A 21,001-nucleotide genomic window follows, 5' to 3' on the forward strand; every position below is an offset into this window, starting at 1 on the left:
TTAAAGGGGTCATATGATGCGTTTTCAAGTTTTCCTTTCTCTTTGGAGTGTTACAAGCTGATTGTGCATAGATAAGATCCCTGAAGTTGCAAAGACTAAAGTCTCAAAACCAAAGAGATATTCTTTATCAAAGTTAAGACTCTGCCACGCCCCCCTAAAACGGCTCGTTCTAACACGCCCCCACATATCTAGGTCCCTATGTGGGAATATTTGCATAATGCGCCCAAATGTGCACGCAAAGAAAGAAGGCGTGGTTTCAGTAACCGCAGTTAGTGTTGAAGCAGTCATGTCAGGGAGACGCTGTGTGTTTCTAGGCGAAAGCAAAAGCACTTTATTTGGCCTTCCGAAAGTAGATGCATTTAGGAATCTTTAAGATCACTAACAGCAATGCATTTTATGGACGACCGTTTTGTGAACCTAGGAGAGGAGGTAATTCTGACTTTGCTATGACAATCTGGCGCTTCTGAATCAGCTACTGTTTTGTTATTAGTTTAAGTATTTGCTATTGACTGTTCAAATGTGGAGTTTTGCGCAGCGCAGAGTAACGCGTTGTGTGTGTGTGAGGGGAACAGGGTCACATCACAGGAGAGTGAACTGCCTGTCAGAAATCATAGCACGTCAGCTGTCTTAACCGCGGCTTGTGTACTGCATCATCTCTGTGTCTGTCACGCGACTCTGTTGCCTTTTCGGGCTTGAACTGATGGTAAAACTAACGACATTATTAACTGTCTTGATATTTACTTTGAAAGCTGAAGCTCGCGATTATGGTAAGGGGCTTTACATTTCCGACGAGTGCTTGCGGTGTTCGGCCAATCACAATGCACTGGGTCAGCTGGCCAATCAGAGCAGACTGCGCTTGTCAAAGGAGGGGGCTTTGTTGAAAACTACGTGTTTGAGAGAGGCGGGGCATAGAGGACCTACAATAATGTACAGTATTTGAAAAATAATGTGTTTTTTGAACATTAAAACGTCAACGTATTCTGTTACACCAAATACACAAAATAATGATCTTTAAAATAGCATCATATGACCCCTTTAAGTCGTTTAAATGTCTGTCTAGATTGTTTCAATAGAGTGTAAAATAAGCAATAATATGACAGCATTGATATCATAAATTTGATGTATGTTAATTTCAATAGCTCATCTCACACAAAAAATTATTTTTCAGGCTGGTTTGCTGTGGTTAAACATAAAAAGGTTGGCATAATTGAGTTCACATATTCATGACAATCTGCCATGTGGGATCCTCACCATATGCCCCTCTATTAAAATCCATTGTGACAGTTTACAATTAGCAAAGTCAGTCTGAACAACACATTTAGACAGGATCACAGTTACACATCACACAACACATGAAGATGTCATCTAGTCCCTATGAACACATTTGTCAGCATGTCTGTGGATGTTGAATACAGCAGTCAGTCCCTCCAAGATTTTGCAAATCTGTGAATCCAGAATTTAATGCAGACTCTGTATTATTTGTGGCAGCTTGCATTTTTGTCTTATTTCAACAACAAATTAATCAATACTGTGCAAGCAATCCAATGCCTTGTTTATAATGTGTTAAGAGTGTGGGATGTAATTAAAGTTTCTAGAGGTTTAATGATACTGTTAAACTACTTATATGTAGTGCTGAATATAATGTATATTGGGACGAATATTTGCTCGTCCCCATACATCATTTTACTGGATTTGCTCTTTTTAAATATTTCTAGTGAATGCAATAACTGATAATACTATTATAAATTATATATATATAATTATGAAATAATTTATTTTTAATGTAGAGTATATAGTCACATGTTGTATTATTGGTGGGTTTTCACTGCAAAAGAACACAAGAAACAGTTTTTGAGAAAAGCTGCAAATTCAGTCATTTTAGGCTGCAAAATCTAAAAGAAAAAAAAAGGATCCTGCTAAATCCTGGTGGGACTGAGCAGTGGTATATACAATATGCACAACCAATACAGCAGTTTTATTCAAACGCTATTCTAATTAATAATGCATGGCTCTTTTTCCTTTGTGTCCCTGCAGGGTTGTCAAAGAGGAAGTCTCTGACGATAACACCAAACTGCCTTGTTTCAACGGGAGAGTGGTGTCATGGGTGAGCTGCGATAACCTCTGCCTTATATAACATCTGAATCAGAGTGGAAAAGGCAGGCAGTCATGCATTCATATGTCATAAGAAAGATGCAGCACATGTGCTAAATCATACACTGCATCATTCTGGACATCACCAGTTTTAGTTCACTGATTCATTACACTAATTAAGTCAGAAAGGCACTTTGATGTCAGACCGATTCTCTAAAGTGTAATGCATAATTCAGGAAATTGCGTTCTGCTGAATGCCATTTTTATTTAGTGCCTTTGAGGCCTTTGTTTGTTGTGGTCTTTTGTCATGAGTTTAGTGGAACAGTTCAAACATCCTGTTCATCCAAACTGTATGAAGGATAAAGAAGAGCCATTGAAACTTAAACAAAAAGCATCTGAATTAGACACATTTTTTTAATATGCATTTATGTGTCTGTTTGTAGCTTGTATTGGCCGAGAGCTCCCATACGGATGGGATGTCGGTGTGCACTGTCAGTCATACTGAGCTGCCCCAACCGCTGGAGAGGACAGGAGGTATTGGAGACTCCAGACCCACCTCGTTCCAGTGAGTATCAATACACATGTATCCTGTGAAGCAAACACTCCTGAACGAATCCACTAAACAGATGCGCCACTTGTGCATGTAGTATTTCAGCACAAAAATCTGGATCAGTGTGTTGGAGTCACACTGTCAAGTCACAGCAAAGTATGCCAGATTATAATAATCTGCATCCTCCATCGTCCTAAAAATCAGTTATCATTTTACATTAGAGATGTTTTTTATTGTTTTTTTTATTTATTTATTTATTGGTTTTGGTTGATATTGGATATTTAATTGTAGATGCTAATTTTTTCAGTTTTTTTTTTTCTCATTTAGATTAGCTTTGCTGTCATTTAACAGTCACTTATAGGCAGGGTAGGTGATTTGGTTTGCGCAGACATGATACGTCATCGGTGCATTCCATTACACTATTGCAGGCCGAGCGAGATTGGAAGGAGTTATTATTGTAATATTATTCACTTTGTACTGTAATGTTTTCTCACCGGTGAATGAGACATGAGGTAATCTGACAGCCTTGCATTCAACCCTTTACCAATGCCGTCTCTTATTGTGTCGCTGGTTAGCCCTTGGTCTACCTGTGCGCATTCAGTGATTATGCAGGGAGGGTGGGATCTTGCTTTCAATGCTAGCTTGCCATTGCTAGCCTCTCTAAAATCGCCTATCCTACCTTTAAAAGTAGTTTTATAAAAGTAGTTTTAGTTTTATTAAATTATGAATGTTTTTAATCACTATTAAATGAAATCTTTAGCAATTCTCGAAATAAATATCTATTTTTTATACTCTACATTATAATGTTGTGATGACTAAATTCACTTGTAGCCTTTCAAATGATTCATTTTATTTTTTATTTTTAATTCAGACAAATTTATAATAATTTTACTACCTATAGTATATACCGTTCAAAGGTTTGGGGTCTTTTTTCTCAGTATTTTTAAGAAATTAATACTTTTATTTTACAAGGATGCATTAAAGGGGTCATATGATGCTATTTTAAAGATCATTATTTTGTGTATTTGGTGTAACCGAATATGTTGACATGCTTTAATGTTCAAAAAACACTATGCCCCGCCTCTCTCAAACACGTCGTTTTCAACAAAGCCCCCTCCTTTGACAAGCATAGTCTGCTCTGATTGGCCAGCTGACCCAGTGCATTCTGATTGGCCGAACACCACAAGCACTCGTCGGAAATGTAACGCCCCTTACCATAATCGCGAGCTTCAGCTTTCAAAGTAAATATCAAGAAAGTTAATAATGTGGTTAGTTTTACCATCAGTTCAAGCCCGAAAAGCACACACACACACACGACGCGTTACTCTGCGCTGTGCAAAACTCCGCATTTGAACAGTGAATAGCAAATACTTAAACTAATAACAAAACATACTTACAGTCGCTGATTCAGAAGCGCCAGATTGTCATAGCAAAGTCGGAATTGACCCTTTTTTTTATAGAAATAGCCTTTGTGCACAGCCAGCCTTGTACTCTTCTACAAAATAAAAATAAAAAACATAAAATCAATGCAGACATATGAAATACACAGCATTCAAAGCATTTTCAAATGCTAAAGAAAACAAATAAGTTTTAAGCGCACTCTGAAATACACCCAATGCAGGAGAAGATTTTACAGACAGAGGAAGGTCATTCCAGAGCCTAGGAGCTGAAACAGAGAATGCCTGATCACCTTTACATTTTAAACGAGAACGCGGAACCATAAGGAGCAATCGATCATTTGAGTGCAGAGATCTACTGGATTGACAGAGACTGATTAAATCAGAGACATACTCAGGCGCTAGGCCATGCAGAGCCTTAAAAACATACAATAACATTTTGTAATGAATTCTGTATCGTATGTGTAACCAATTTAAGGTCAGAGTCAAAAATGACAACATGGTTTTTCCACATTAGATGTTTTTTTCCCCAGGAAACAAACCCAGGCAGTCATAAACATCTTCTACACACCCCTTATTACCAAATAAACATGAATTCCCTCCTTTTAACGCACATGCTCAATCAAACTCATTCACCTGATCTTCTGCTATTTACCATATTGGCCCGAATATAAGACGACCCTGATTATAAGACGACCCCCCCTTTTTCCAGATGTACCTTTTGGAAAAAGGCTTTTTAAAAAACAAATCTTGTTTTTTCTCAGTAAAACACATTTTGTTTTCAATTATTTTCATATTGCATATTTTTCCTATTTTAATTTTTGTTTTGAAAGTATGGTAAAAACTGGTAAAATGTACCAACAATCACATTTTAAAAAATATACACTTTTTGATATACCATTAAAAAAAACAAAAAAAAAATAGGTAGCCCATCTGAATTAGGACATTTAGGCTATCCATCTAATAGTAGCCTACCAAAATCTTATTAACAGTAGAAGTTAAATCTTACTGTAGTCTTCAAATCTGGGTACTGTCTTACTTTTTAAATCACAAAGGGAGTTTGGTCCCGTCAGGCTAACGTGACAGTCACGACTCGTGCAGCTGTAAGGTTTTCTTTTTCTTTTGTTTTTACTCGCGATCTTTACAACACGCATTACATTGCGTATTTCATGGCACACTCGTTTTATGCGTATTTGGCGCCACCTAGTGTTGTGGGTGTATTATTGACATGTCAAAGTCTAGACCCTGAATATAAGACGACCGCGTTTTTTCAGATGTATTTCCAAGAAAAAAATATCATCTTATATTCGAGACAATACGGTAGTTAAGAGATAAAAATGCTATTTGGTCCATTTGGATCGACTCCAAGTTCAGTTTGATGTGAGAAATGGTATAACCTCTTGGTATTGCTATGATATAATTGTGTTATAGAACTGAATTGTGTGGGCCTGGTCAAGTGAACTGTTTAGTGTTCTCTGCAACAGTAGTTATTTAATAGTTAATTTTATGCTGTCATTTTGTTTTAAGCTCAGCCACTGAAAACTTCCATTTGTAGTGTGCACCAGATGTGCTGATTATCTCATTTGAATGCACATACACACTCGCATTAGTGATAAACTCCTTTCCTCTCACACATTCTGAATTCTGTGTTTCCTTCACCTGCACACATACTTTATACACCTCCATGTTTCTTTTACATGAGGTGAAAGTTTCGCTGAATTCGCTCCCACACAGACTCTCTGATCACTCAGGTACATCGTTTCCCAAACTACTTTGTCTTATGTAGCCCTACAGCCCCGCATCAGTAAGGCTCAAGTAGCCCTTCATCAACATCACACCAGAAATGGGTTGATTTTTAAAGGATGTCTGGTGTTTTTTGTCTTTTTGCTTTCTTGTTTAATAATTGAACTGATGGATGTCATCATTTTTACCCAGTTTACTGATTACATTAAGAATCGCAAACATTTCTGTATTACAAGTTTTATGAATTTTTATATTTAAATATGCAAATGAATTGTTATCTAATTAAATATGCACAAATTTGCATACTTTTTCCAGAACATAAATCTAAAATTGGATAAAGACAGGTGGTTTCATTTTGTTGATTTTAAGAATCAAAGGTTTTTACAGAAGGGATTTTTGATATCTCATTCTATTACAACAAAAATCAGAAAACATTTTTTTTTTTTTAAATATAATTATATTTTTTATGTATTTTTAATAATTTTATTTCATATAATTTAATTAATAATAATAATACATTTTGTTTTTTTGGAATAAAATGTTGTATAAAAGCAAGCAAATGATATGTGAACAAAGTCATCTGTAAAAAGCCTCAAAATATAGATAGGAATAACTGAAATGTTTGGTGGAAATAAGTGCTACTGAAGTGGAGATTTGAAGCTCAGTGCATGAGAAAAAAACTCAATTTTAAAGATATGTGTAAATCTACAGACGTAAATAGATAAAGTGCAATAAAATGAACATTTCAAAAATGTATTTTTTGCACTCACTAGTCTGAAAAAAAAATGAATAGCCCAAAATTATTTAGCATGTGTCTTGCCTAAAAAAATAATGACAATAATCACAATTAATTATTTAATGAATTTACAGATCTAAATTTGCAATTTCAAAATCAAAACCCTCCTGAAACCTGCTGATGTAACCCCTTGGGAACCTTTACCCCCGTTCAGGAATCCCTGATTTACATAATAATCTCTCACACACACACACGCATGTTTATATTGTGCATGTATATCAACAACAAAAAGAGAGCAGATCCCTTTGGCTCTTGCTTCCCCACTGGGCTCAGTCATCCAGAAAGCATGAGACACAAATTTTGAGGGGTGTTGTGGCAAACAATGAGTGGTGTATCTGCCCATAGCAGAACACCCCAGAAGGGACCTTTTTTAATTTGCTTCACTGTTATGCAATGGCATGACCAAATATGACATTGTTAATGTTCAAGATTTTAATGTTCAAGTAGAGGGGAGGACAGGGAGAGACAACTTTTTATGCATTTTTATAGAAAATAACCTTTAGACTAGATTAGGTTAAACTTAATTGTCATTATACAGAGAGTACAGTTAGCATCTAACCAGAATTGGAAAGAGTCATATATTTTGCAACTGCAAAAAGGGTACAGAAGGCAAAAGAACAGTACTGATGAAAAAGGATATAAATATAAAAGGTCCGCTTAATAGCGATGGTGATGTATGAATGTGTGTAAATAGAGAAGATGCTGTGAATTCATTAAAATATTGGAAATAGTAAAAATGTTCAATGGCAGGATTGTTGTAGTATTTATAATGAGGCCTAATATAATGTATGATACTTGCACCGTACAAAATATCCTGTTAAATTGCTATTTTTCATTGTTTTTTATACAGTAATTTATAGTTTTTACCTGCAAAAAACTTGAGTTTTTACAATAAGTTTACATATAATTCAGTGTTCTACTATTTGCAGTTTTTTTTTTTACTGTGTATGATAAGGTCACTTAAAGTTAACAGTTTTTAACTGTAGTTTATTGTTATTATTTTTATTATTACATTCACACATCCTGTTCCTTATATAAAGCAATAAAACAAAACAAGTTGTCAATTTGTGTGGATTATATTCGTGGCAGAATATAAAGGTATGTTTTTGCTACTCTTTACTTGATTAGTGATGATGCCAAATGATATCCAATAGTAAAAATGGACACATTGCTTGTTTGGTGTTGATGAAGTGGTGTTTGAGCCATACAAATCGGAATGTACATACTAATGTAGATCACTAGTGAGGTAATATTTCTGCCCTCTTGTGGCTGATTTTTAAAATGCACAGCAGAGCACAAACTCATCAGATTACATAACAGTGATGGCATGTCTTTAATTTCTTACATTGGTTGCCTGATTAACTGCTAACACATTTGTATCACATTGCATTCATGCAGTGTAACTCAAATTTTTGGTTAGAGGAATAATATGCTGTAATATGCTACCATTCAAAAGATTGGGTTCATTTTTTGTCACTTATGTTCAGTAATACTGCATTTATTTGATCAAAAATACAGTAAAACAGTAATATTTTGAAATATAATATTAATTTATTTAAAGGGTCATATGATGTTGCTAAAAATAACATTATTTTGTGTATTTGGTGTAATGAAATGTGTTTATGCGGTTTAAGGTTAAAAAAACACATTATTTTCCACATACTGTACATTATTGTTTCTCCTCTATGCCCCGCCTTTCTGAAACACGTTGATTTTTACAAAGCTCATCGGTCTGAAAAAGCAAGGTGTGCTCTGATTGGCCAGCGATCTAGTGCGTTGTGATTGGCCGAATACCGCAAGCGTGTGACGGTAATGTTACGCCCCTTACCATATTGTGATGATGCCCTGTCAGGCCGGAGCGATGATTCAAAAGTAGGCGTGGTTGACTCTTAACTTTTATAAAGAATATCTCTTTGGATTTGAGACTTTAGTCTTTGCAACTTTACAGATCTTCTTTATGCACCAAGAGCTTGTAACACTGCAAAGAGAAAGGAAAAATTGAAATCGCATCATATGACCCCTTTAAGATATAATTTGTTGCTGTAATGGCAAAGCAGAATTTTCAGCAACCATTAGTCTGTTTTTCAGTGTCACAATCAGTGTATCAGCATTGATACAGTGTTTCAGTGTTGAAAACAATCGTGCTGCTTAATACTTTTGTAAAAGCTGTCATACTTTTTCAGGATTTTTTGATGAATGGAAAGTACAAAAGAATAGAAATCTTTTGTAACATTATAAATGTCTTTACTGTCTCTTTTGAATGATTTAATGCAAATAAAAAAATATATATTTTTAAAAATTAGTTTCCATTTAAAAATAAACGATAAAATCGTGATGACCCCAAACGTTTGAATGGTGGTGTATGTTTCGTAGAAACATTATAATTAAAATGTACTTTTAATCACTTTAATTAATTTAAATTATTATTGAATGTATATTTTTTTATTAACGTTTGTATTAAAATAGCAAGAAGTAAAGTGACTGTTTCTTGCTTAATTATTAATTTGTCTTTTAAAAATTAAGCATTAAATTTCTACTGCATGTGAATGTGCGGCCTGCTGTGTATTTAAAAGTATTGTGTCTTCCTCTTTGGAATGGACAGATTCACTTTTTGTTATATGGGAAAAAATTAATTAAATAAACATGTATGTGTGTATATATATATATATATATATACACACACACATAAATAAATCTAAAGGTTATCACATTATATAGGCTACATACAGGTCCTTTATAGGGCATCTTTGATATATTAAGACTGGTGTGCATGAGGCACTAGGTTGGTTGAGGGGTTTGTAGTGTTTCATAGTGAAGGTGGAATCAATTTCTCACCTCGCTCAGGTTTCTGCTGAAAACACATATAGATATACAGTTGCCTGCCCCAGGGGTGTAATACAGAAACCGGTCTTTCATGATGAAATGTCCCCTGTGTCATTACCATTATTCTCTGAGTAAACTATCTCTCTCTCGCTCACTCTCTTCCCCTTTCTGCCCTTCTCACAAAAGCTAAAATAATCTGCATTCCATCGCTTACGTATGTATATCTTACATGCACATAGGTGACAAGCACATCAGCAGTATGTGTCAGATAATACAGTTGTTGCAATGTGTCTAATGTCACTCAGAGATCATGCTGCATATGTTTTTGTTTGTATGTTTACTGTAGCGCTAATGCAGTGAACAGTAGAGACGGGCTGGACACAGAAACTGGAAGCGAGTCCGTTCTCCAACACCGTCGAGAGCGGGAACGAGAAAGGACCAGACGGAGGAGAGATGAATGTGAGTGTAGCTTCAAGAATATGCCTAAATAATGTCATTTTAGCATAGGTGACCAAATCCCTTTTACACATGCCACTTTATTTTTACCACAAGCATTTTGCATTCTTAAACTTGATATAATCATGGCTTGATCCTACCGTGAGAATGGCAAATGTTTTTCACCCCCTCTTGTGTAGGATATTTGCCTCATTAGTGTGCTAAATACATTTGTCTTTTCAAACCAAGGTCAGAAAGTCATCTCTTTTTGTGTATGTTTGTTCTGTGAATATTGGTGAGTTCATCCTTGTATTTTTGTGTATGCAATGGCTTGTATTTAGCTCATTTATCATCTCAGAGGAAAGTCTTAATTTATCCTTAATTTACTTGCTATGACAGACTGAAACAACTTCATCTTTTTTTAAGTATGTTCTCACATTAATATGACTGAGCAATACAAATAAAGCAATCAGTCATTTAAATGACATTTAACAGACTCTCATTGTACAATTTGTTTCTGGTGTTTCTTTGTTCTGTACTTGATTTTCCCTTCATTGATTTTTTTGCACAATAAATAAATTCACAAATAATGAACACATCCGTACACTCTACAATGGCAAAAATGTTATACTTATTCACAACAACAGGCGTTAACAGAGCAGAATCACACACCCTTCCTGTCGTTCATTCAGCGAAGTCCTCACCCTAGCAAAACAAATGCTTTCTCACACACAAACACACCCAGACCTCTCACAATCATTTATCTGTGTGATTGTGATGGTAGCGTGGGGCTCTCTGTTGGCCCATTAGTTCCCGCTGATCATTAATCAGTGTGGCTTAATTAGGCGGCCAGTCTGGAGACAGTGTCAGTGGTGACAGTGCAACACTGAGTTCACAATTAATAGGACAGAAAGGAGAAACAAATATTAGGTATACAAGATGTACTGTTCCTCTGGGAATAGCCAGGCAGAAGCTATAGGGATTCTGGACCCCTAGACTGTATTTTGTGCTTTGCCCCTTTCTGAGTTTCCAACAAAATGCAAAGGGATGTGATGTAAATTATGTTATTTATTTATAATTATTTTCCATTTTTTGAGTTCTTATTTTTCCCAATGGAAGAAGATTTTACAATTATAACAAGACATTCAAAAAACGAACACAAAAAATTAAAAGTATATGTAGCCTAGCTTATATTTAGAGAGCATGGAGAACAGTTAGTCAGGCGTAACATTTAATTATTTATTTATTTGAAGCTTACAACATTGATTAAATATTAAATTATTTAGTATTAAATAAAATAATAATACAAATAAATAAATAAAAATGATTACCTATCCTGACGTATGTAGATGTGTATTTTAAGAACGCGAAGAACAGTCAGGCGTAACATTTATGTATTTATTTACTTATTTACAAAGATAACGTTACGTTTCACACAGTATATCTTTAATCCTCAAATTTCTGTCCGGATTTCTTTCTCACCTCGCGGGGGTTTATGAACACGCTCCATTATCTCGCCGCGGTCATATGTTGCTCGTAAATTATAATCGCACATGATTACTATTGCTTTGGTCTCACGCTCGAGCAGCGGACGCAAAAATCGAAATAGTCGCGCGCATAGTCCGAGTGCTGCTGTTGATGAATGGCAGTGCGCGCCTGGGCGAGAGTGCGCACAGAAGGGGCGGGTAATAAATTCATATCGCGCGCTCCCGCGGGAGTTCTGTCTGTGTAGTAGTAGTTTATTTCTGTGCGCCGGCGGAGAGCAGCTCTTCTGTCGTTAGCGCTTTCTGAGGTAAGGCGACTTTACTTTACATATTCTATTTAAAAGAATTAACAGAATTCAGGTTTTCAATACATACGTTTTGTCGTGTTTTAATATTATTAATTTATCAGGAAGACATTCGTAATTGGCCTGTATTTTGGGTAGAGCAAGTGAAAAGAGACTTATGTAAAATAAATGTATAAATAAATAAAAGGTATGTATAATAGTAATTTTCTTAATCAGTATTTTGTACAATATTTCAAAATATTTAAATACCATTAGAACACCAGTTGAAAAAATATATATTTTTAAAGATATTAATTATTGACTTGTTTTCACATATATTTTTTTACTCAATTTGATTGTTTCAAGAATACATTGTGTATAACTAAAATAAATTAAGTGGGAATTGTCTATAAATTTAACTAGCACGTGAAGAATTCATTTTCAGTAGATAGTAACCTAATATACCTTTATACATCACATGTGAATGTGATGTATTGTTATATTATGCCTCTAAACATGTGATATATCTTTAGGCTAGTTTTATATAGGCTGCTTACACAAACAGTGGTGATGTATTGACTACTTTGTTTCCGTTTCATTGCTGGAAGTCAAACATGGCTTTGTAAAGGATTGCCTAGTTTGCTATGTCTAGATACATTATGCTGTATCACCATCTTTTGTAGTTAGTTTGCTCTCCATCCTAAATAATAAAACATAATATAAATTAAATTTTTAAACATGTTTTGTTCTCCATTACTCTCTTGTTGTGCATTTCCCTATATCTCTTCTGTTCTTCTGCCAATTTACTAGTAACCTCCAAAAAATTAAGTAAAAATCAAAAGACTGGCATGTGAGTGAGCATATTATAGACAGTATGAGAGAGCGATATCAGCCCGGTGAAAGAAGCACTGGCCACCAGAGGCGGACAGAAACTAAGTACATTTACTTGAGTATTGTACTTAAGTACACTTTTTGAGTGTTGGTACTTTACTTGAGTATAATTTTTTCTGGGAACTTATGACTTTAACTTCACTACATTTGAAAGACAAATATTGTACTTTTCACTCCACTACATTTCTATGAAGGTCCTCGAAGTAGAAAGTCGTTACTATGTAGCAGCTTTGAAAGTCAGTGGGCCACCCAACTCTCCTGGAATGTTTTGGGTTCCACCAGAGGGAATATACAAAGGCCGGCTCACTGGGATGCCGCCGCCTCACCAGAGCCTTCCAGCCAATCAGATGCCACCCTGAGGCAGAGCCACACCCACGGGAGTGTATGTTTTCTTCTTTTAAAGTTTGTCGCTCAAGGTTTGATCAAGCCATGAACATATCTATGTATTTGGACCTCTTTTTTTCAGTGTTTTGTTGTTTCAGCAAGGCCTTGATAAGCCTCACTGTGGTTATGATTGTTGTTCTCAGTCCCACGTGTGAACGGTCACTCTAAAGCCAAGCGGGTGGTGAGGGACACAGCCATGGCCTGTGACAGTGGCTCTGTGATGAGCAGTGAGCTGGAGTCAAGCTCCTTCATTGACAGTGAGGAGGATGAGGACGCTAGCAGGTTTGGTTTGGAATGATTAAAAGCATAAACTTTTTGACATGTTATGTTTATATAACTTTTCCTGTGTGCTAGCCTTGTAATGGAATTATTATTTGGTCTTGGCTCTTGGTGCATAATTATATATTCAGTAATCAATCTGTTGTTCTCTCCCTCTGTCTCTCTCAGGCTGAGCAGTTCCACGCAGCAGAGCTCTACTTTTCAGTTAATGAAGAGACATAAGCGCAGGCGCCGGCGACACAAAGTGGCTAAAATCGACAGGGTTAGACGTGTGTGTGTGTGTGTGTGTGTACCCCGCCCCCCTCCTTCCAAAGAAACTCCTTTTTATCATTATCAAAACAGTATAAAAATGAAGAAATTTCAAAACATTTTCTGTTAGGTTTAGGTTGTGAATTACAGTATTTATGACTAGCTGTATATAAAAACAATAGAAGTCTATGGAATGTCCCCATTTAGAAAGCTAAGCTAACGTGTGTGTGATGTTTTTGTTGTATGTGGCTTCTAAGGGTCTCGCATATCTCCTCTGGTTTTGTTTCCACAGTCATCTTCCTTCAGCAGTATCACAGATTCAACCATGAGCCTCAACATCGTCACAGTTACACTTAATATGGGTAAGATCAGCTTGCTTTGTACATGCACACATACAGTACATCACAAATTCATCACTTCCATCTTCTCTTTCATTTGCACAGAGAAATATAACTTTCTCGGCATCAGTATAGTGGGCCAAAGTAACGATAGAGGAGATGGTGGGATCTACATTGGCTCTATTATGAAGGGAGGAGCGGTGGCAGCAGATGGGAGGATAGAGCCAGGCGACATGCTGCTGCAGGTAGGTTGTAGTATCTGGAATGGCACTTTTTGTGAATGGTTACTTCTGTTTGTGATTATTTCAGTCTGATTTAAAAAATGTCAGTACCAGTTGTTTTTTGTAAACAATGTAAAAAAGATATTGCAAAGAGGCTGTTGTCAAATGATGGGTCATTGAATGCTATATGAGCAAAACCACAGCCTGTGATTTAGCAGAACAAAGTTCTCATCATTTTGCAGCAAATGGTACAGAAAGATAGTGGGAGATGGTCTTGAAAATTACAAAATATTATTTTTAATAATTTTACTATCTTATAAGTAGACAAAAATGTTGTGGTCATATAGGCCCTGTAGTTTGACCAACAAAAATGCTTTATATGGATAGTGCACCCAAAAATGAAAATTCTGTCATCGGTTACTGACCCTCATGTTGTTCCAAATCTATATGACTTACTTTCTTGTATGGTACATAAAAGATTGTATTTTGAGGAATTTTGGTAACCAAACAGTTTTGGATCCCATTGGCTTCTATTATTATTTTTGACCGAAGTCAGTGGGAACCAAAACTATTTGCTTACCAACATTCTTCAAAATATTGTCTTTTGAATAACATGAGGGTGAGTAAATGAGACAAAAAGTTAATTTTTAGATCGACTATCCCTGTAAAAACACCTAATAGTTCAGTTTTTTACTTGTTGTTTGAAAAGCAGATTAGTATAATGCAATGGATTGGTTCTGACGGTGGAAGATACTGTGGTGTATTAAAGCGATTGCTGCAGGGACATACAGCTTGTATTTACATTTGATTTAAGGGATGAAATTGAGCAGCTGGCTCTGTGCTCTGTGGCTTTAGTTGACTGTAAATGCAGATACAGCCTTCAAATGCCTCCAGCAGCTGCTGATCCCTGTTGAGCAGCAGATTACAGTAATGACTGCATCTTTATATTGGCATCACACAGTGTAGGGCACTGATATTAGGATTATTACCTTCAGGTATGAGTATTAGATCAGTTGAATGCTTTTTTTTTTATAAGAACTTAGATGGTCCTAGTTGACTTGTGTGTTCATGAAAAATTGCGCCGACGGATCTGAGTTAAAGAGCAGGCCATAACGGTTTTCGAAAAACTTTTTTTTTTTTGCAGTTTGTAACGTAGCTATTCTTCAATGTAAACAGTCTACAAAGTTGTTAATCAAAAAAGTGCATGATAAATAAAGATATTGTCTCTCAAAAGAAACAGTCGACTCTGAACTGCCTTAACGAGTCGTCATATTTTCGAATCTTCTGCGTGTTACTTATATACGCCACAAGGTAACAAATTTGCATAATCCCCGCCTGCCCGCGAAATACGAACACTCTGACCTGCCCACAAACACTTCCGCTAGTTAGTGTGTTTACATCATGTCGAGAAGACGCTGTTTTTTCAGCCTCACTGGGCATTCTAACACAGTTCCCACACGTGCACCTCAAATAAGTCAATAATAATAATAATGAATGCAATAAAACTGCTGTCACATCACGTAAAGTACCACATACAAAGTTTAAACTTACCACTGAGAAACGTCCTGATCAAATCATGCTTGCGATGAAGTTTCCGGTTGAGTGACTGCATCGGTATCATCGGATTCGGGCTCGAATTGATAAGGCAATAACAATGTCATTTTTGTAACCTTCTAGCATCTTTGTTTACAAGTAACCCTCCGGAGCAAAAAATGTATTATGGTAATGAGCATTTCGTTTCCGACGCGCATTGTATACGGAAAGACCAAACATAACAGACTTGGCCAGCTGACCAATCAGAGCAGAGTATCTCTTATATATATCTTAGCTTATAGAAGGGAGGAGTTTACAGACCTTAAGCTCAGAACTGCTTCGAACGAATCGTTTCGAAATCATCGAAAAATTATTCTAATATTAAATGTATATTCTGAGAAAATTACAATGTTTTCAGACCTTAGATGCATTTAAACCTGTTGTATGGGACTCCAACACAATATTAGGACACTTTAAAATACCATATGACCTGCTCTTTAATACTAGGTTTATAGGCTACTTAAACTAGGTTTATACTATAGCTAAACTCTGAAATGATTTTTTTCACCACCATTGTTGCCAAATAGATTAAAAATGTTTAATGTAATTATTATAAGTTCACTTTTAAAGTAAAAGTCATTACTTGTAAAATTAATGTAAATACGGCATGGTTGTAATTCAAAATAATTGGGAATATATTGTGAATAGTTTTGAATATCCAAAATATTGTCCAGCCCTAATGGTAACATATGTTTATGCCACATTTTGACTTACAGGTAAATGACATGAACTTTGAAAACATGAGCAATGATGATGCAGTCAGGATCCTCAGAGAGATCGTCTCAAAGAACGGGTGAGAATGAACTGGAGAAAGATGTCTGAATTGTTACAGCTTAGATGTGATTGCATGTTAACTAGCTATTGTACTTGTTTTCTCTAGTCCCATCAGTCTCACCGTTGCCAAATGCTGGGATCCTTCCCCTCGCAGTTACTTTACAATACCCAGAGGTCAGTATGCACAAACTCTTGTTCTACATTTCTCTCAAATGTAGAACAAGAGATACACAAAAGCCAGGCACAGATATACTTATCCATCTTCTCTGGCTTCTCTTTTTTCTTTTCCACAGCTGAACCAGTTAGACCCATTGACCCGGCAGCATGGATTTCCCACACTACTGCACTTACAGGATCTTACCCACAAAACGGTACAGTCTTTTCTGTTTGATAGATCACAGCATCTTTTTGCAAAGCATAAAGCTAATCATCCTGTTGTCTTTCACAGAGTTTGACGATCTCCCTCTTACAGTGGGAAAGACAGACATGGCCACTGTTGTAAAGGTGATGCAGCTTCCAGACTCAGGATTAGAAATAAGGGACAGAATGTGGCTGAAGATTACTATAGCTAATGCTGTTATAGGTGAGCTCTCTTTTTCTTCCTGTTTGTGAGATTTTATTACTGTTGATGTTACAAAATGATGCTTGTTAAATTAGACTGTTAAAGTTTTTTTCCTATATTTTTACTTCAGTTGTATCTGTGGTGTTAGTTGTTCATGGTATTAGAAATGTTTTTATGGTATTAGATAACTAAATATACCTGGTGTATAGGTTTTTATTTGTAATCTGTCTGGATCTCACTTTAAAGGAGGTGATGTAGTAGACTGGCTCTACTCACGGGTCGAAGGATTCAAAGACCTATATATATATTACTTTATTTCAGTTTATGGAAATGTTTTTATGGTATTACTTTCTCATAGTATTAGCAATGTTTTTATGTTATTGGATAACTAGATATTTATTTGTAATCTGTCTGGATCTCGCATGTTACAGGAGGTGATGTAGTAGACTGGCTGTACTCACGGGTCGAGGGATTCAAAGACCGGCGGGATGCCAGGAAATACGCCAGCAGCCTGCTGAAACATGGCTATCTCAGACACACTGTCAACAAGATCACCTTCTCTGAACAGTGTTACTACACATTTGGAGATCTCTGCCAAAGTACAACACATCTCTACATTTCCATTAAAGGAATAGTTCACCCAAAAATGAAAATTAGCTGAAAATGTATTCATCCTCAGGCCATCTAAGATGCAGATGAGTTTGTTTCTTCATTGGAAAAGATTTGGAGAAATTTAGGATTATATCACTTGCTCACCAATGGATCCTCTTCAGTGAATGGGTGCCGTCAGAATGAGTCCAAACAACTGATAAAAAAAAAAAAAACATCACAGTAATCCACACGACAGTCAATTAATGTTTTGTGAAGTGAAAAGCTGTGTGTTTGTAATAAACAAATTCATCTTTATTTTTCTTCAAACCATTGCCTCCAGCCTCTATTTATAATATTGCTTTCTTCAATCAGGAGAGAAATATGCACAGATCAAGCACCGTTTACAAGCAAAAACAGTTTGAAACCGTTCTAAACAAATATGTTGGTGGATTTTGTTGTCAGAGGATAATAGGGCATGTACTTTTTCACTGGAGGAAGTATTATTATGGATTATGGACTGGTATTTTGACCAGAAGCCACAGTTTAAATGTAAAAAGCATTAATGATGGATTTGTTTCTTACAATCAAGCAGCTCTTTACGTCAAAATATGTTAATTAATGGACTGGAGTCTTGTGGATTATTCTGATGTTTTTATTAACTGTTTGGACTTTCATTCTGACGGCACCACTGATCTATAATAGAGAACCTCAGTATCAGTATATATAGATCAGAGTGGACGGCACCCATTCACTGCAGAGGATCCATTGGTGAGCAGGTGATGTAATGCTAAATTTCTCCAAATCTGTTCTAATGAATAAACAAACTTATCCACATCTTGGGTGGCCTGAGAGAGAGTATATTTTCAGCTAATTTTAATTTTTGGGTGAACTATTCCTTTAAGTTTTATACTGATCCATTCAGACGTTACATTTAACCTCTTTATATTTCCTTCTTTCTTCTTAGATATGGCTACACTAAACTTGAATGAGGGATCGAGTGGTGCTGGTTCAGAGCAGGACACATTGGCCCCTCTTCCCCCTCCGTCCACTAACCCGTGGCCCATGGGTGGCCAGCCCTTCCCCTACCCACCCTTCTCCACAGCGCCCTCTGGTTTCCCCCCAGGTTATTCCGACCCCTGCCACAGTTTCCACAGTGGCAGCGCAGGAAGTCATCACAGTGAGGGTGAGTATGGAAAGGTTATCCATGACTTAAGACATTCAGATTAACTGAATCACAGTAAGAGCTTCCAAAATAAATCTCAGTCTGGTTCAAAACTGAAATAATACAATCTTATAATTTAAATAATATAGAAATATTATTTGAGGTTGTTGAAAATGTATGAAATAGCCAGTCTTGTGTCAAAGTATATCACATTTGCTTGCACTCTATCTAACTGTTTTTGAGTGCAAGAATTATGAAAATATGTGGCTTCGCACATCCCTAATATGAATTTCATGCATGACTAGTATTATCTACTGTATATACTGTTATCTCTGTACAAGGGTTATTTCATGAAATTATTGTCTTCAAATATGGTCGGCCCATCCCAGCTGTAGTATTTTGTGGGGTCTCTGAAGATCATAAGTTTAAAACCTATCAGGCATCTCTCAGTTTATTGTCTTCATCATTTTTGGCCACATTTTAAGAATTGATTTTAGCTCTTGTCATGATTTCAGCTGCAGTGCTTGCATTCATCTCATTCACTATTGCTTTTTGCTTTCAACAATGATGCACTGCACAAACACATCCATCTCAATCCACTGCTTCACATTAATGCATAACCTGTTGCTCATTTCACACATGCCATGCACCAGCTCAGTGAAGATGTCAGGAAGGAAACTCAGCAGCCTGTTGTGTGTGTGTGTGTGAGTTGTCTGTAGAGAGCAGTTGGAGTGATCTGCTATCTCTTGAGTGAAGATTCAGGTGTGTTGTGAGGTTTGAAGCAGATGAATAGGCCCATAAAAGTCAAAGAAAGTAAAACTAGGGCAGATGTTTAGTTGTGTGGAAAAACATTTTAAATATTTCAAGTACATGGATTTTATATATATACTACCATTCAAAAATCTGGGGGTCTGTAAGATTTTTTTTTTTGTGTTTTTGAAAGAAGTATCTTATGCTCACCAAGGCTACATTATCAAAAACACATTAAAAATAGTAATATTGTGAAATATTATTACAATTTAAAAAAAACTGTTTTCTGTTTAAATATATTTTAACATGTAAGCTATTACTTCAGTCTTCAGTGTCACATGATCCTTCAGAAATCATTCTTATCCACCTTATTTTTCCTGTAAGAGCGGGCACGGCCATTTATACATTTAATGTGTCTGGCTCCCGGTCTCATCTGCTTCCAGCTATTTTTAGCTGTACAAAACAGCTCGTTTTACTACTTGATATTGCAAACTGGTGTTTCTTACCATATTATCTTAATGTATTACTTTAATTATAAACACACTGGTTTGTAGCTCAAACAATTTTACCGTTTACAGCACTTTGTTATTCCTCTCGTTATTTCCCTACCGCGGCTAATGAATCGGGAGTATCGCACATTCACAGAAAACCGCTTACTTCTGCGTTAAAAAATAAGGTGAATATGCTGATTTGGTGCTCAAGAAAAGTTTCTTATCAATGTTGAACTTTTTTTTTTTTTTACAGTAATATTTTTGTTGAAACTGCAATACATTTTTCAGGATTTTTTGATGAATAGAAAGTTATGAAAGAACAGCATTTAAAATAGAAATCATTTGTAATATTATAAATGTCTTTAGTGCCATTTTGACCAATTTCATACATCCTTGCTGAATAACACTGTCAATTTCTTTAAAAAAAATCTTACTGACCCCAACATTTTAATGATAATGTAGATTTTCAATACTGCCCTACAAAGGCAAAAGACCTTAACTCGCTAGAGTGTGACACTGAGAAAAATGACTTTAAAGTCTTTTACTTGTCCAGCCAAATTAATTATAGGTAGGACACTGGAAATTTAACAATTAGATGTTTTAGTAATGAAAATTATCTACATTAAAAAATTGTGAGCTCAAACTTGATTTTTACCGCTATTTTGAAGTTAATGTACTCTGCCTTTGCATTGTCTGCAAAACGTGAGAAGGCACACCAAGGCAAAAGGCAGTAACTTCCATATTATCAATATTTGGTTGCTGATCACTATTTACAAAATCATTATAGTAACACCTGTATAAAATCTAGTGATCATGGGCTATCTCATATAGGCTATTGCATATACTAATGTGACTGTATTAATTGTTTTGTTTTTTTTACCTTAACAAGCGGACTAAAAGTTAAACATGTGAGTGCATACTGTGGATACCAATTTATTTGCTATGCTCATTAACGTAAAAGAATGCTAGATATAGCATAATTGCTTTTATATTGACTTGTATTAAATAGCCTAAACTAAAAGAACGACTTGTGGATTGATGTGAACGCCAGCAAGCAGGAATAATGCTCAGAATGCTTGTGGATTAAACATCTCCGATGACGTTCATCGCCAT

The 21,001-nt window shown here is 35.9% G+C and overlaps 1 protein-coding gene across 1 annotated transcript in view; it reads left to right on the forward strand.

Moving 5' to 3' along the window:
* LOC107749512 (segment polarity protein dishevelled homolog DVL-1-like) overlaps positions 1 to 21,001 on the forward strand; it is a 46,406-nt gene that overhangs the window by 22,790 nt on the left and 2,615 nt on the right. The window contains exons 4-16 of the mRNA XM_016564688.1: positions 2,035 to 2,104; positions 2,535 to 2,656; positions 9,747 to 9,859; positions 13,022 to 13,160; positions 13,326 to 13,419; positions 13,699 to 13,768; positions 13,850 to 13,989; positions 16,275 to 16,351; positions 16,439 to 16,506; positions 16,626 to 16,703; positions 16,781 to 16,915; positions 17,326 to 17,493; positions 18,450 to 18,668. Of these exons, the coding sequence (XP_016420174.1) occupies positions 2,035 to 2,104; positions 2,535 to 2,656; positions 9,747 to 9,859; positions 13,022 to 13,160; positions 13,326 to 13,419; positions 13,699 to 13,768; positions 13,850 to 13,989; positions 16,275 to 16,351; positions 16,439 to 16,506; positions 16,626 to 16,703; positions 16,781 to 16,915; positions 17,326 to 17,493; positions 18,450 to 18,668 (1,493 nt within the window). The remainder of the gene's footprint in view (positions 1 to 2,034; positions 2,105 to 2,534; positions 2,657 to 9,746; positions 9,860 to 13,021; positions 13,161 to 13,325; positions 13,420 to 13,698; positions 13,769 to 13,849; positions 13,990 to 16,274; positions 16,352 to 16,438; positions 16,507 to 16,625; positions 16,704 to 16,780; positions 16,916 to 17,325; positions 17,494 to 18,449; positions 18,669 to 21,001) is intronic.

This window comes from Sinocyclocheilus rhinocerous, unplaced genomic scaffold (genome assembly GCF_001515625.1).
Source record: "Sinocyclocheilus rhinocerous isolate Xijiao unplaced genomic scaffold, SAMN03320098_v1.1 scaffold889, whole genome shotgun sequence".
NCBI classification, from domain to species: Eukaryota; Metazoa; Chordata; class Actinopteri; order Cypriniformes; family Cyprinidae; genus Sinocyclocheilus; species Sinocyclocheilus rhinocerous.